This window comes from Molossus molossus, unplaced genomic scaffold (assembly GCF_014108415.1).
Source record: "Molossus molossus isolate mMolMol1 unplaced genomic scaffold, mMolMol1.p scaffold_m16_p_10, whole genome shotgun sequence".
Taxonomy (NCBI): domain Eukaryota; kingdom Metazoa; phylum Chordata; class Mammalia; order Chiroptera; family Molossidae; genus Molossus; species Molossus molossus.
The window spans coordinates 74,118,204-74,133,142 of NW_023425345.1; the positions used below are offsets into that span (position 1 = coordinate 74,118,204).

The window sequence follows — 14,939 nt, forward strand, 5'->3', positions numbered from 1 at the left end:
ATAAAGGATTTTTACATATGACTTAGAGTGATGTTTTTGTTTGGTTGGTGGATGGGTGTTTTTTTTTCTTTTCCTTAACTCTTCCAACTACATCATACATACATACATACATACATACATACATATGATGTGCACACATACACAAATATATCATATATCAATGGATATATCTTTATTTTGTACACATCAATTTTCCCAACAGTAACTAACTCAGTGTTTTGTACAATTAGTATGAGGAGATTATTTAGTGATTAAAAGGATAGATAAATGAATTTAGAAGATAGTTCCTAGCACTCAAAGAATTTCCCAGACTAGTTTCAGTTAAGGAAAAAACAGATATCCTGAAGGGCTTATCTGCATTTCTAGGATGGGCCTGGGAGACATTAATCTCTGTGCAAAGACCCAGCCACAGAGGAGGATGTATCTCTAACACTGTATCATTATTCTACCCCCAAATGTCAAGCACGGGTCCTGCAACAAATGTGGGGATGACATGGTGACCCACACACAGAGTTTACAGTCTAGCAGGGCTGTGGACATGCAAACAACTCTTGACCTTGTTAGGATGGAGCGTGGACAGGGAAGTTACTGCAGCAGCTGAGAAGGAAGGGGGAAGAGCCCAGCTGATGTGGCTCACTGGTTAAACGGTGACCCATGCACTAAGAGGTCACCGGTTTGATTCCTGGTCAGGGTACATGCCAGGGTTGTGGGCCAAATCCCCAGTCGGGGGCATGTAGGAGGCAGACAATCGATGTTCTCTCTCATCAATGTTTCTATCTCTCTTTCCCTCTCCCTCTCCCTAAAAATCAATAAAGAAAAAATATTTTTAAAAAAAGGGGGGGTATTTTTAGTGTTAACTGGCCACCTTAGTTATTATAACAGGAAACATTTATTTCAGATTCTTCTATAATACAACTGTTACCAGCCTGTAATGCTAGTCTAGTAGTCTGCAGTATATGTAAGTCACTTAATTGAAGTGTGTATGGGTATCTTTTATTAATCTTATGATGTGGCCCTGGCTGGTTTTGCTCAGTGGTTAGAGCACTGGTCCACACAATGAAGGGTCACAGGTTCGCTTTCTAGTCAAGGGCACATACCTTGGTTGCGGGTTCGATACCTGGCCCCAGTATGGGTAGTGTGGGAGGCAACCAATTAATGTGTCTCTCTCACATTGATGTTTATCTCTATCTCCCTCCCTCCCTCTCTGTCTAAAAATTAGTGAAAAAATATCCTTGAGTGAGGATTAAAAAAAAAATCTGATGCGCTATCAGCTCACTGGTCTCAAGCAGGGTTCTGTACCCTAATGGAGCAGCCCGGGAAATCCTCAGGCCGCCTATTTTAGCCTGGAGCAGGGGCCTTGGCCACGCCTCTGAACCACTCTGATACAAGTCAACATTCAGCTCTTCCTAGGCAGCATAAAGAGGGCCATGGAGCCACAGGCCACTTCCTGCAGTTCCTTTACCCCAGTGAAAGTTCTCGCTTCCCAGAACCTGACTGGGGGCAACTTCGGACCCATAGCTGTACATAGGGCTGGGGAGGAAGAAGCGCTCACCTCAGCATCTTTAGTGTCGGTTTTATTGCTCGAGGTCAAAGAATGTCCTCAACCCAGATCCTCAGGCCTTTCTTCAGTGGGTCATCTTGTTGGCTTTTCACATTTATCTATCTAGAAGGTTTAATTTTTTTAGTCTGGGAATTTATGTAGGTCACGAAAGCTTTAAGAGTTAGGACTGCTCAGGCTTGGGAGTCTGACAAGTGTGCTGAGATGACTCAAGTGCTTTGCCAATAAGAACATAAATGCAGAAAGGCCGCTCTCTGGTGGGACTGACAAAAATTGCAGTACTGGGGATTCCTGAAAAAATGGAGACATATTTTAAATCAGATTCTTCTTTTGTACTTGGAAAGTGCATAAAGAAATCCTGACCCTCATCTTCCTGTAGTAAAGAGGTTGATGCCTAAGGATACCTGGTAAATGAGACCTTGACCAAATTTATGGCCCTTCTCCATTTAGCTTTGTGTATGTGTGCTATTATGATTGCATGGTGATTTACTTTATTATTATTATTTTTTATTTAATTAAGTAATTTATTTTTGTTACAGATGTTTCTCCCCCCCCCACTGACACCCCCTCCCCCTCCATCCCCCCCTGTCCCCAGCTTTGTTGTACATGTCCATTGTTCATGTATACATGCATAAAAGTTTTGTGGTTCACAGTGATTTACTTTAAAAAGACAACCAAATGTTGCCCTGGCCAGTTTGGCTCAGTAGTTAGAGCACTGGCCTGCGGACCAAAGAGTCCCGGGTTTGATTTCAGCCAAGGGCACATACCTCGTTTGCGGTTTTTGTCCCCAGGGTCATGCGGGTGGCAACTAGTCCATGTGTGTCTCTCACATCGATATTTCTCTCTCTCTCTCCCACTCTGTCTGAAGATAAATTTAAAAATAACCTCGGGTGAGGATTTTAAAAAAGACCACCAATGTTAAGAGCGTACCTCTGTGGCAGGACAGAGCAATTACATTGCAGTTCCTCAAAGTGGGGTCAGAGCCCTTCTCTCTAGTTCTTGCTTTATTGGACCCCAAAGCAAGTTCTAAAACTTGAACCTACTTAGAGAGATTGTCCAGAATGTAGCACATACTGTAATTTACCACTTAAGGTTGACTGCCTCATTTGCGGGCCTCAAACATAACACTGTCACTTAAGCTTGGAATCACAGACTTGATTGAATTCATTACTGCTGAAAAAAGAAGCCCTATGGAATTAAGTCTCTTTTGATTAAAGCCTCACGTCACCTAAGTGCTAAAAACTTACCTATTTTTGTTTAAAATACTACCTATAGTTAAATGATTAGCATTTGTACTTTGCAACTTGCTTACCTGGGATTGGGAACTGGGTACTTGCCATGTAGTATAAAACCAGTCTGTGTACATTTTGCCTATTAGTATGCTGTGCTATGCAGAAATCTGAAATGTTTATCAAAATAATGCTGACAATTTTTCTTACACTGGAAAAATAAATAAATAAATAAATAAAAATATTTCAGTACTAAATTCCAATTCCAATGTGTGTGTCGAGGAAGGTTTTCCTACACCAACAAGCCGTGCTCTGACACTACCTACCCAGAGATGATATCAGATTCCACTGGTTGAGGGTTTATGCTGACAAGACTTCAGATGCCAATCCAGGCCCAGGTTGTTACCTATGCTTCTGATCGATCAGCTACAAATTGGAGGTTCCCATGACCTATTCACTAGAGCAGCTCACAGAACTCAGGAAACCCATTTACTCACTAGATCACGAGTTTATTATAAAGGATATAACTCAGGATTAGCCAGGAGGGAGAGGTGCACAGGGCAAGGCATGATGACAGGGACATGGAGTTTCTGTGCTCTCTCTGAGCGCACAACTCTCCTTTTCCAGAGTCTCGTAGGGTTCACCAACCCAGGAGCTCTCTGAACTTTCCTTTTTTATGGAGTCTTCATTACATAGTATCAACATAAGAAATGTCCAAACCTTTAAGAATTTTTATGAGTTTACGCTAAACTGACAATAATTGCCAGGAAGCAAAATCTCAACAGATTGAGAAAATGCTCCAGAGAATGGCAGTTTCTAACCTTATTTTATACATTACAATAGAAGGAGGAGGCGTAGGGAGGATTACAGGAGAATTACTGATGATACATTAGGGAGGCAGAGAAAGCAAACCCCTGAAAACTCTGAGATTAGATACAGAGTAAAATGAAGAGACAAATAACTTATTTTACATTTACAGGATAGTTAATAAGTAACATTTACAGCACACAGAGATGTTATGCAGGAGAACAAGGTAACAATGAGGGGTTCTGTGGTCTTGAGTTCTAATGGGAGATTGTGCCCTGAGAGGTCTGGAAAAAGGGGTTACTCTGACATTCCAAAGCTATGTTGTAGATGCGAAAAAGACATAGACAGGCTCAGTTAAGGGTACCTTTGTCGAGAAAGATACGGGCCTAGGATCTGACTACCCTCCATGGACTCACTTTTAGCTAGCAAGTTTTAATTTCAGACTATTCTATATGGTTCCTTAGGTCTCTGAGTTGGTCTGGCCCATCATGCAGTCCTCCCCTGAGCTTGTCAGGTTTAGTATGTGACCCCTTTTTGTCCACAATAGGCATTGAGGAATAGTGAAGAAATAAAATGAAGTCACCATAGTTAAGCTGCTAAATCATTTAAATCCAGTAGGTTGAGGCGTGAGGAAGTGATTTTATCTTTATTTTAACTAGCCTGGGGAACTTAAACTTTTGAACTTTCCAGTCCTTTGTCATTGCCTGGACATACACCAAACCTCCAAACAACTCTCTGATTACCCACTAAAGGTCCAAAGACAGACTATTCACATATCCAGGCTATCTGACATCCATTATGCAGACCACTGGTCAACTAGAGGATCACCATCTCAGACCAATCCAGAGGCTAAGAATGTCAGACTGATTCTTCTCAAGAATGTACTTTTTATTGTAAGAACGGTTAGCTTTTCTTCCTTCTTCAGAACACTCTGGGTATTGCCTAGTTGTGTTTCTGGTGCGTAAACCCAAAGACCCTTGAATAAATCTTTATTGTTTATTTCCAGCCAAAGCATTCAGACTCTTTTTTAGTTCACTTGACAGCATAATTGATTAAATCATTGACCAGTGGTGATTGATTCAATCTCCAGCCCCTGCTCTCCCCTCCTTGTAACTCAGAAGGTTGGGACAGAAAGTTCTAATCTTCTAATCATAAGGTTGGTTCTCCTGGCAATCAGCCCCCATCAGTACAAACATCAGTCATTAACATAACAAAATAGCTCTCAATTACTTAGGAAATTCCAAAGTTTTTAAAAACATCATGCCTGGGCCAGGGAGGAGGATCAAATATATACAAGTGTACCTTGGAGATACTACAGGTTTGGTTTTGGACCACTGCAATAAAGTGAATATTGCAATAGAGTTACATAATTGTTTTGGTTTCCCAGTGCATATAAAAGTCATGTTTACACTATACTGCAGTCTATAAAGTGTGCAATAGCATTTTGTCTAAAAATCAATGTGCATACCTTAATTTAAAAATACTTCATTGACAAAAAAAATGCTAAACATCATCTCAGTGTGTTGGAAACATGGCGGTGATGGATAGGCTTAACGCAAGGTTGCCTCTGTTATATTCTTTTTTAAAAAATGTTTTTTTACTGCCCTGGCCGGCTTGGCTCAGCGGTTAGAGCGTCGGCCTGCGGTCCAGCGAGACCCGGGTTCGGTTCCCGCTAAGGGCATGTACCTCGGTCCTGGTTGGGTTGTGCGAGTGGCAACCACTGGATGTGTCCCTTTCACGTCAATGTTTCTCTCTCTCTCTCTCCCTCCCTCCTACTCTATCTGAACAAAAAACACGAGAATGTCCTCAGGTGAGGATAAAAAAAAAAGTTTTTTACTGATTTTTTTGGAGAGATGGGAAGGGAGAAAACATCATTGTGAGCGATCAGCTGCCTCCTGCACGCCCTATACTGGGGATGGGGCCGGCAACCCGGGCATGTACCCTGACCAGGAATGGAGCCGGGAACTCTGTCCATGGGATGATATTCAATCCACTCAGCCACACTGGCCAGGCAAACTTACCTCTGTTAAAAAAACAAAATTCAACCAAGTAAATTTAAAGATCAAACTGGCTTTATTCAACAATTCATGAATTAGGCAGCCAATCCCATGTAGCAAATAGGAGCTCAGAAGAGCTGTAAAAAAAAAAAAAAAAAAAAAAAAGTGGGTTTTTAAAGGCAAAAAGGGGGGTGGGACAAGGAAGTGATTTAGCCAAGAGTGGACTGTTTTTAGGCAGGGGCCTATTAGGCAGATCACCTCACTAGTTCTGACCAGGAAATTCCAGACTGACTGGTTAAGATTACATTCCTGGGAGAGGTTGGAACTGCAATTAAGTTAGGTATTAAGTCTCTGTTTGTTAATGTGCACTTAGCACCAGTGACTCCATTTGGGACCTGTTGTCTCTTTGTTTTAACAGATGGTTAAAGTAGTTGGTTCTGAAGTAGGCAGAAGACTCCTGAAAGTCTTGCAGCCTAATATCTCAGAGTCATACTGGAGGCTTGGAGTCTATTGGTTGTATGATGTTTCATTTCATTGGTTCTCGGTGGCCTCATCCAACTGTAGGGGTTGGGCCTGCCATTGAAACATGTATCAGTCTACAACTGACCTTTTCAGGAGAGAGCTAATTGGTACTGCCTGACCCCAAACTACAAGAACAGGTTGTATGGTGGTTTTGGCATCTTCCTGTTAATAAATATTACATGTTTGGCAGCATTGAGTAGAATGTTTGCTTTCATTATAATCTACCACCAGTTAGTGAGATTGAAATCTCCCAAATTCATCAAAAGAACTGATGATTGCTTAACAGCCAATATGGCTTAGATCAGTTAGCACCATCTTGTGTGTTCCTCTCTTCCCATCCATCCATCCAGGAATTACTGAACCCTACCATGTGCCCGCGTGCGGGTTGGTACCTGGCTGCCTTCTATCCCTCGGCAGTGGTAAATGAGATAGGAGAGAGGCTGAAACAGAAGGGTTCTGGGGCCTGAGGGGTTCCTACGTGTTGAGGACCAGGGGCGTAGAACAGGGGAGGTGACAAGAGAATGAGTTGGGATGGGTTTTTCGCTTCTCCCAGGTACCAGCAGGAGGAGGGAGTGGTCCTCCACCTGGTGGATCAGCGCCTCAGAAACGCCAAAACAGAGTTGGGGGTTGAAAACACCCCCGCAACTGCTCGCCTGGGGGCCGGCCCGCTGTCCCAGGGCCGCGAGATGGGTGGAGGCAGCCCCGGGGCGGGGGTCCCGGGTCGCGCAGGGTCCCGCTGGAGGCTTGGTGGCGTTGCGCCCTGCCCACCTCGCTCCTGGTCCCGCCGAGCGGGGGCGCTGCGGCCGAGCGGCGGGGGGCGCTGCCTCCTCCGGGACGGCGGGGGGCGCTGCGGGCCGGGCAGCGGGGGCGGCCCGGGCCGGCGCGGCGAGCGGCGCGGCGGATGGAGAGTCTGGCCGCGGCCGGCGGCGCCGCCTCCTCGTCGGGCCGGGCACGGCGGGCCGGGGCCTTTGTGTGAGGCGGCGGCGGCGGCGGCGGCGATGGTGCTCGGGCCCCGCGGAGCCGGGTAAGCGCGGCTGGGCCGAGGGCTGCCCTTGGCCGGGGTCCGACCCCCGTCCCGGCCTTTCTCGCTCTCGGCGGGCTCCTCCTGCACGCTCTCCTCGGCCCGACCCATCCTCCCCGGCCGCGCGCCTGCTCTGGCCGGCCCCCCGCGCATCCCTGGCCTCCGGGCCGGCCCTGCGCCCCGCGTGCCCCTGACCCTCCCGGAGTCGCCCGGGGAATCGCGGTCCTTTGGGGAGGGACCGAGGTGCTAAGGGCCCCCCAGATGGAGTGTCCCAGCCCAATCCAACGCCCTTTCTCTCGGATTCGACCTCCAGAGGGAAGACTGCGGCGCCATGGGATTGTTGGGGTGCCTTCTCGGAAGTTCCAAATCTGCTCCCCTCCTATCCCCACTCAGGCTTCCCAGCGCCCCGACATGCTGACCGTTGATGTGTGGCCACCAGGACCTGGGAGATGCTTGGCAGGCACCCAAACAATGCTCAGAAGCTTTCTGAGCCCCCGTAAAAGTTGGGAGTTAGTAGAAGGTGGTGATGTGGAGAAGGGGACTGTAGCGCAGGACGAGAAGTGGGACAGAATGCCACCAGCCCTCTCTTCCTTAGGCCCGCAGGATTCGAAAGAGGGGGAAAGTGGTATTGAGCAAGCCTTTTAGGAGTCTTATTATACTATTAGATGTCTTCTTATGGCAACAAGTAAATCTCTTAGTTCTGGCCAACATAAATATAAATCCTGGAAAGGGTGGTATTACGGAATAAAGCATATTTTAGTAATATTAAATGCCATAGTTACATTCTACTTTGCTTTACTCCTTTGGATTCTGAAGTATTTTAACTTCACATGTGAAAGAGTAGTATCTAAATGGCTTTGGGTCGTGGAGGCAAGAGAGTAGGCAGGTAATACAGGTAGGGAGAGATGGGAACTTAAGAATGAGCAAGAGATTTTTTGAGGGACTGAAAGAACACATCAGTGTTAGAAAATTAAAAGGTGAAGGGAGCGTCCTTGTCTTTTCCTCAGCAGCTAAAGGAGCTTTGTTTACTGTATTCAAATATGTATATGACATTTGACATGGTAAGGAAAGAGAATATACTCAATGAAATAGGAAAGCTTGTGTTTAGGAGGAAATTAATATGAGAAAGATCTGGAAATGAAGTATAAGATTGTGTCTGAGAGGATACTTCTGGCTGGCTTGGCTCTAAGGCCTACAACCTTTGCTACTGACTTTCCTAAAGACCAAGCCGTCAGATTTGTTTCAGTGGTTTTGGCTTTTGTCATAACAACTCTGTATTTGGGTATATGCAGAGAGAGAGGTCATTGTTCTGTCATTTTTGCTGTGCTTGCTGTCAGCAGAGTGGAGCAGCTCTTCGTGTCTATTCACTTCGCTCTCTACCTGAGACTTAGAAACACTTAGCCTGGTGGTGTTTTCTCCTGTAGAGCACCTTGCTTGCAGGGATGTGTTGGGCCATCCATCTTTTTCCCTTTGCTGTCCACAGATTAACCGTGCTGATAAGGAGGCAACTTCATAGGAGCTGCTAAGATGGGCATGAGGATTAAACTGCAGAGCACCAACCACCCCAACAACCTGCTGAAGGAACTCAACAAGTGTCGGCTCTCGGAGACCATGTGCGATGTCACCATTGTGGTGGGGAGCCGCTCCTTCCCGGCCCACAAAGCTGTGCTGGCCTGTGCAGCTGGCTACTTCCAGAACCTCTTCCTGAATACTGGGCTAGATGCTGCCAGGACCTATGTGGTGGACTTTATCACCCCTGCCAACTTTGAGAAGATTCTGAGCTTTGTCTACACGTCAGAGCTCTTCACAGACCTGATCAATGTTGGGGTTATCTACGAGGTAGCTGAGCGCCTGGGTATGGAAGACCTCCTCCGGGCCTGTCATTCCACTTTTCCTGACCTGGAGAGCACTGCTGTGGCCAAGCCCCTGACCAACACCAGTGAGAGCCACTCTGGCACCCTGAATAGTAGCTCAGCAGAACCTGCCCATTCCCTTGGAGAACTCCGGGGTAGTGGGGAGCACTTTGGTCCTGATAGAAACTATGTCTTACCTAGTGATGCTGGAGGAAGCTATAAAGATGAAGAGAGAAATGTTACCAGTGACTCTAACCATAGCCTGCCTCTGCCACAGCAGTCACTGCCGCCAAAGACAGAAGAGCATGATAATCCTGCTCCCTTCACATCTGTACCTAATGTGGTGACCCAGCCAGTCCTAGGCACTGTCAGCATGGGCATCCAAACCAGCACGAGCTCCTGCCAGCCATACAAACTTCAGAGCAATGGAGACTTCAGTAAAAACAACTTCTTCCCCGCTGACAATGCAATCGACATTACCACTGGGACCAACTCTTGTCTGAGCAATAGCGACCACTCCAAAGATCCAGGCTTTGAGCAGATGGACGAGCTCCAGCTGGAGGACCTGGGGGATGATGATTTGCAGTTTGAAGATCCCACTGAGGAGATAGGCACAGCTGAGGAGGTGATTGAGTTGAGTGATGACAGTGAGGATGAGCTGACTTTTGGAGAGAATGACAACCGAGAGAATAAGGCCATGCCCTGCCAGGTGTGCAAGAAAGTTCTAGAGCCCAACATTCAGCTGATCCGACAGCATGCTCGGGACCACGTGGACCTGCTGACAGGCAACTGCAAGGTATGTGAGACCCACTTCCAGGACCGAAACTCTCGGGTGACCCATGTTCTGTCTCACATCGGTATTTTCCTCTTCTCCTGCGACATGTGTGAAACTAAGTTCTTTACCCAGTGGCAGTTGACCCTCCACCGACGGGATGGAATATTTGAGAACAACATCATTGTCCACCCCAATGATCCCCTGCCTGGGAAGTTGGGTTTGTTTTCAGGGGCAGCCTCCGCAGAATTGAAATGTGCTGCCTGCGGAAAGGCATTGGCCAAAGATTTCCATGTGGTCCGGGGTCACATTCTAGACCATCTGAACTTGAAGGGCCAGGCCTGCAGTGTCTGTGACCAGCGCCACCTCAACCTCTGCAGCCTCATGTGGCATATGCTCTCCCATCTCGGCATTTCAGTCTTCTCCTGCTCTGTCTGTGCGAACAGTTTTGTGGACTGGCATCTCCTAGAGAAGCACATGGCTGTGCACCAAAGCCTGGAAGACACCCTCTTCCGCTGCCACTTGTGTAGTCAGAGCTTTAAGTCGGAGGCTGCCTATCGCTACCATGTCAGCCAGCACAAATGCAACAGTGGCCTTGACCCACGGCCTGGCTTTGGGTTACAGCACCCAGCTCTCCAGAAGCGGAAGCTGCCAGCGGAGGAGTTCCTGAGTGAGGAGCTGGCTCTGCAGGGCCAACCTGGTAACAGCAAGTATAGCTGCAAGGTCTGTGGCAAAAGATTTGCCCATACAAGTGAGTTCAACTACCACCGGCGGATCCACACTGGTGAGAAGCCGTATCAGTGTAAGGTGTGCCACAAGTTCTTCCGAGGTCGCTCAACCATCAAGTGCCACCTGAAGACCCACTCAGGGGCCCTCATGTACCGCTGCACAGTCTGTGGCCACTACAGCTCCACCCTGAACCTCATGAGCAAGCACGTGGGCGTGCACAAAGGCAGCCTCCCGCCCGACTTCACCATTGAGCAGACCTTCATGTACATTATCCATTCCAAAGAGGCAGAAAAGAACCCGGACAGCTGACTGGGTCCCAGCAGAGCCAAGGGGAGCTCCCAGGTGACATCCAGGACACTGATTCTCTAATGGCTGTTGGTCCCACCCCAGCCGAAGTTACAATTTTGCCTTGCTAAGAATTCTGTTCTGTCTTGTGTTTAAAGAAGAAAAAAGAAGAAATAGCACATGAGCTGTTACTGTTTTTGAGAAGCAACGGCCCTATCATGTTTACCTCCTTACCTGTTCCTGCCCATGAAGGGCTGTGTTTTTGATTCTTTCAAGGTTGGTCTTGGGATCTCGTCAGGCAGTTAGTGTCAGCTAGATTCCCTTCCCCAGCCTCTCGAGTTTTATGCTGCTAAGAATCCAACCAACAGCCTCACTGAATAGAGGAGGTGCAGAGAGGTTTTCACTGTGTGTATAACTGCCAGACCTCCAACTGGGACAACCAACTATGAGAGAGATTTTGACAATGTGATCATTTAGAAAAGACTAGTCTCAGCAGGGCAGCTCACCTCAGGTTCCAGTTCCAGCCCTCAGCAGGGAAAAAAAAAACAGGGATACAGGTGCCTGCTTGTTCATGGCTCTAATCTGCTGATTGGACAGTAAAATCTTTTGGAAGATAGATCCAAACTGGGGACTAAGCTTTCTTTTTAGATCAGAAAGCTTTGGGATGAATCCTTGCCAGCTAGAAGAGGTCCTGCAGAGCCACTAGAAGTGGCAGCCTGGATGGACAGGAAAGGAGGTTTCTCTTTTCTTCTCAATTCCAAAGAAATGTGATTTTATGGAGTGATGGCCCAGGACATCAGCCTTCCCTGTGGGGCAAAGAGAACAGGGAGCTGTTTGATATAGTCAGTCATCTGTTATCTGGCCACCTCCATCAATCTTGAATTTTCTGGTGGAGAGGTGGGGATGTCTCTGACAGCAGCAGCCTTGCCTTAATTTATATCCTGTCTCCCACCTAGAAGTGTGTTTGACCTGTAGTATAGATGAGAAGACCCTATGAGGTGGAGTGGTGTACTGGGAGCCCTTCAGGATTAAAGGGAGCGAGTAACTGGTGGTGTGTAGTGGGATGCCTCTTTGTCCCAGTTGGGTAACATGTTGTTTACTTGGTGCAACTGGGCAGGAGCTTTGGCAGCTGACTTTTGACCTGCTGGAATTTATCCTGATCTGTCTCTATATTGCCACCAGGGGGCGCAATTGGCTGGCAGCTAGTTCAGGCCCTCCCTTGGTGGCTGGGGGAAACTTTTGTCCAGCCCATGGGGCTTTGTTGTTGGCTTTTGAGGGGGTCTTGCCCAAAGAAGACTTGAGTCAGAGGGCCCTTGATCTCACATACTCATTGGCTCACCTCAGTAACTCATACTACCTCACGTGCTCAGGCGAGCTCTGGGAGTCCCTGGCCTGGGCCCTGATACTCCCTGGTGGGACTTGGCAGCACCCCAGGCTGTTTCACAAGCAAGTGGTTTTAATGAACTCACAAAGCCTTTTTGGACATTAATATTTATTTATTTTTTATTTTTGTATGCATGTTACCCAGCATCTCTTTTGGATAAGAGACTTCAGGAAAATGAGTTTCTCTCTAGCAAGGAGCCATATTCCAGGGGAGAATCCTGGCCATACATTTGGGAAATAGTCTAGAACTGGAAGAGAATGTGTCAGGCCTTTAAACATTCAACTTCTTTTCTTTCTCCCTAGATCGGCTCTTGCAGAATAAACCCAGGGAACCCTTTAGCAATGGATGTAATTTCTAGAAATTTGGGCTTATTCAATTCCTAGGCCTTTCATCCTTCCATCCTGTGAAGGAGTAGTTTGGGGACTGGGCTGAGGGGGCCAAGTCACATGAAGGACCTTTTTGCACATTTTCTCATCCCTCCTAAACTCAGAAAGGTGTACTAAGACACACAGGCAAACCAAAGCTTCATCTTTGGTAGACCTGCTGCCTCTCTCCCCAGCCCAAAACATATAAAGCCTCTGAGTTGGAGTGCACGGCTCTCTGGTGGGGTGACCACTATATGATATGAAAGGACTTGTACAAGTGGCCACCTTTCACCATCTAGATCCAACTTGTTGACTCTTCCCTTGGGACATTCTTGTCGGGAAAACAGTGCTGAGACTTTTCATCCCTGACTTGCTTCTCCCTTTCCCACACTGACTGTTAGAAACTGAAGAAGGAACATATGTGAAGGACTACTGTCAAATGTCTGCTAAGCTTTTCAAGCCCGAGTGATACCCCTGACTGTTGATGAGGACTGATTTTTGAATGGCCAGATTTGAGAGAGGTGGTACTACAACCCAGCTGGGTATCTGAGTATGGATCGGTATGCTGGAGAAACCCATTTCCTTAACAGAGGGCATCATGGATGCTGGGTAGTCTGTATATTTAACCTGAAACTGTGAAGTATTCCCTTTTTGCCAGTAAACCAAAAAGCAAATCCTTGAAACCTTGCCCCTGAAACACTAAACAAAAAACCACCCCCTGATCTTCCTGAGGTCAAGAGGTTGATCACGTGGCCAGGTTGGTTGCAGTCAGGCATGTGGCAGGGTCAGTAGCTCATGAGGCTCATTGACCAAACCCTGTTCCTGCACATGTCCCTGTATTCATTCACATCTGACCCTCCCTCTGTTTGGGGTCATGTTTGCTGCCTCTGCCTCAGCTCACCCTTTTCTGAACTGTTTTACTTGAAACACTATGTTGTGGCAAAGGGCACTCTAGGATACCTAGTGAAAGGTATTCATTTTATTTTGAGTTTGTTTTTTTTCCCAACCTTTTGTTCATTTGATTTTGATGCACCCTTTGCCCTGGAACGCAGTTAAGCACCGTCTCCTGCTGTATTGTTCCGAGTTTCTGTTCGACCCTTGAATGTCTTGTTTTCTTCCTTTTCTTGTTCTATACTCTACCGGCTGTATGATTCTTGTTTAAAAGTTAAGAATTTCAAGATGGCAATTGTAGAGCGTTAAAGCAAGCATGAGGCAATTCTCAACCTGTTTCCTGAGGGGAAAGGGTAATACTTGTATGGCACACTGGGATAAAGAGCAGAGGCTGCTTGTGGCCAGAGGAGGGGATCACTCCTGGCTCTTCTGTGACCCACTGCCCCACTGGGAAGCTCTGCTGTACCCTCGTATTGGGTCCTAAATTTTGAGACTCCATGGAGTCTATAGGTCACGGCTAGTTGGGAAGAAAGGAGGTGGGGGTGAGGTTCTGGCCGAGGTGACCCCTAAGAACCAGAAAATGAGTCAAAGTTCTTTTTGACTTCTGATCTGACAGCACCCTTGTCTCCAGGATAAGCCTTTGGGCTTTAATATCTTCTCCCCAGTCTGTTTTGCTACTGATGATTGTTCTTCCTCTTCTGGCCTCCTGCTGTGCTCTACCCCCTCCCCCCCCAACTACTCAACTGTGGAAGTGAATTTAAATCCCTATGTAAATGGACACTGAGAAGTCTGCCCATCTGGGAATCGCTATGCGTCCTTTTTCCTAAACCCTGCTCTGAAGGAGTCAGGAAGTAGGGCCCAGCATTCATTTCAATGTGGCTACTCATCGTGAAGCTGACAGGGTGAAAATGAAGCTGTTTGGATTTCAATATTTCTTTAATGCCCTTCCCTTGTCCAGTCCACCCTCCCCTCCCACCTCTACTAGCTAAAGTCCCTTATGAAATGGAGAAGAGTTGTTGATGTCTAACTCCTTCCATTAAATTAATAAGTACTGACCTCCTAATATTTAAGTGTTTACTATCTATTGCTGTAAAGTTTTGTATATTTTGTAAACTTTTTTTCCCAAATAGTAGATGTCTAAAATTGTTGTACATCTGATTCTTTTATATTCCATTGTTCAGCACAAAGTGTGGTTTTTATTTAGAATAAAAAAAGGAAATTGGAAATGGGAGTTCTTTTCCTATTTACTGTGATCATGCTTGTCCCCTGAGCTCAGAATCTCTGGGCCATCCCCATTCGGTTAGCAGAATTCTTTTAGTCAGCACTTTTTCCTTCCCTGTAGCTGGAATTCCCCAGGGTTAATTTGTTGACCTGTTTTTAATGGGAGATTAAGTCAATGATCCAACCTTTTCAGGGAGAACATCCCTGAGGGGGGATCTTCTCTTGGCCCAGAGAGCGAAGTAGAACTTGACTAATGTCTAGTTGGACTTGAAAATTGGCCACAAATTGTCTTGCCAATGCCATTT

At 46.7% G+C, this 14,939-nt stretch overlaps 1 protein-coding gene across 1 annotated transcript; it reads left to right on the plus strand.

Moving 5' to 3' along the window:
* Positions 1-7,020: 7,020 nt before the first annotated feature.
* Positions 7,021-14,535, plus strand: ZBTB39 (zinc finger and BTB domain containing 39). Its single transcript, XM_036252914.1, has 2 exons — positions 7,021-7,137; positions 8,618-14,535. Exon 2 carries the CDS (start codon positions 8,662-8,664, stop codon positions 10,795-10,797), a length of 2,136 nt encoding a protein of 711 aa, XP_036108807.1. The 5' UTR covers positions 7,021-7,137; positions 8,618-8,661; the 3' UTR covers positions 10,798-14,535.
* Positions 14,536-14,939: the final 404 nt, after the last annotated feature.

Coding starts and splice junctions, on each gene's coding strand:
- ZBTB39 (XM_036252914.1), top strand. CDS start 8,662: ATGGGCATGAGGATTAAACTGCAGAGCACCAACCACCCCAACAACCTG.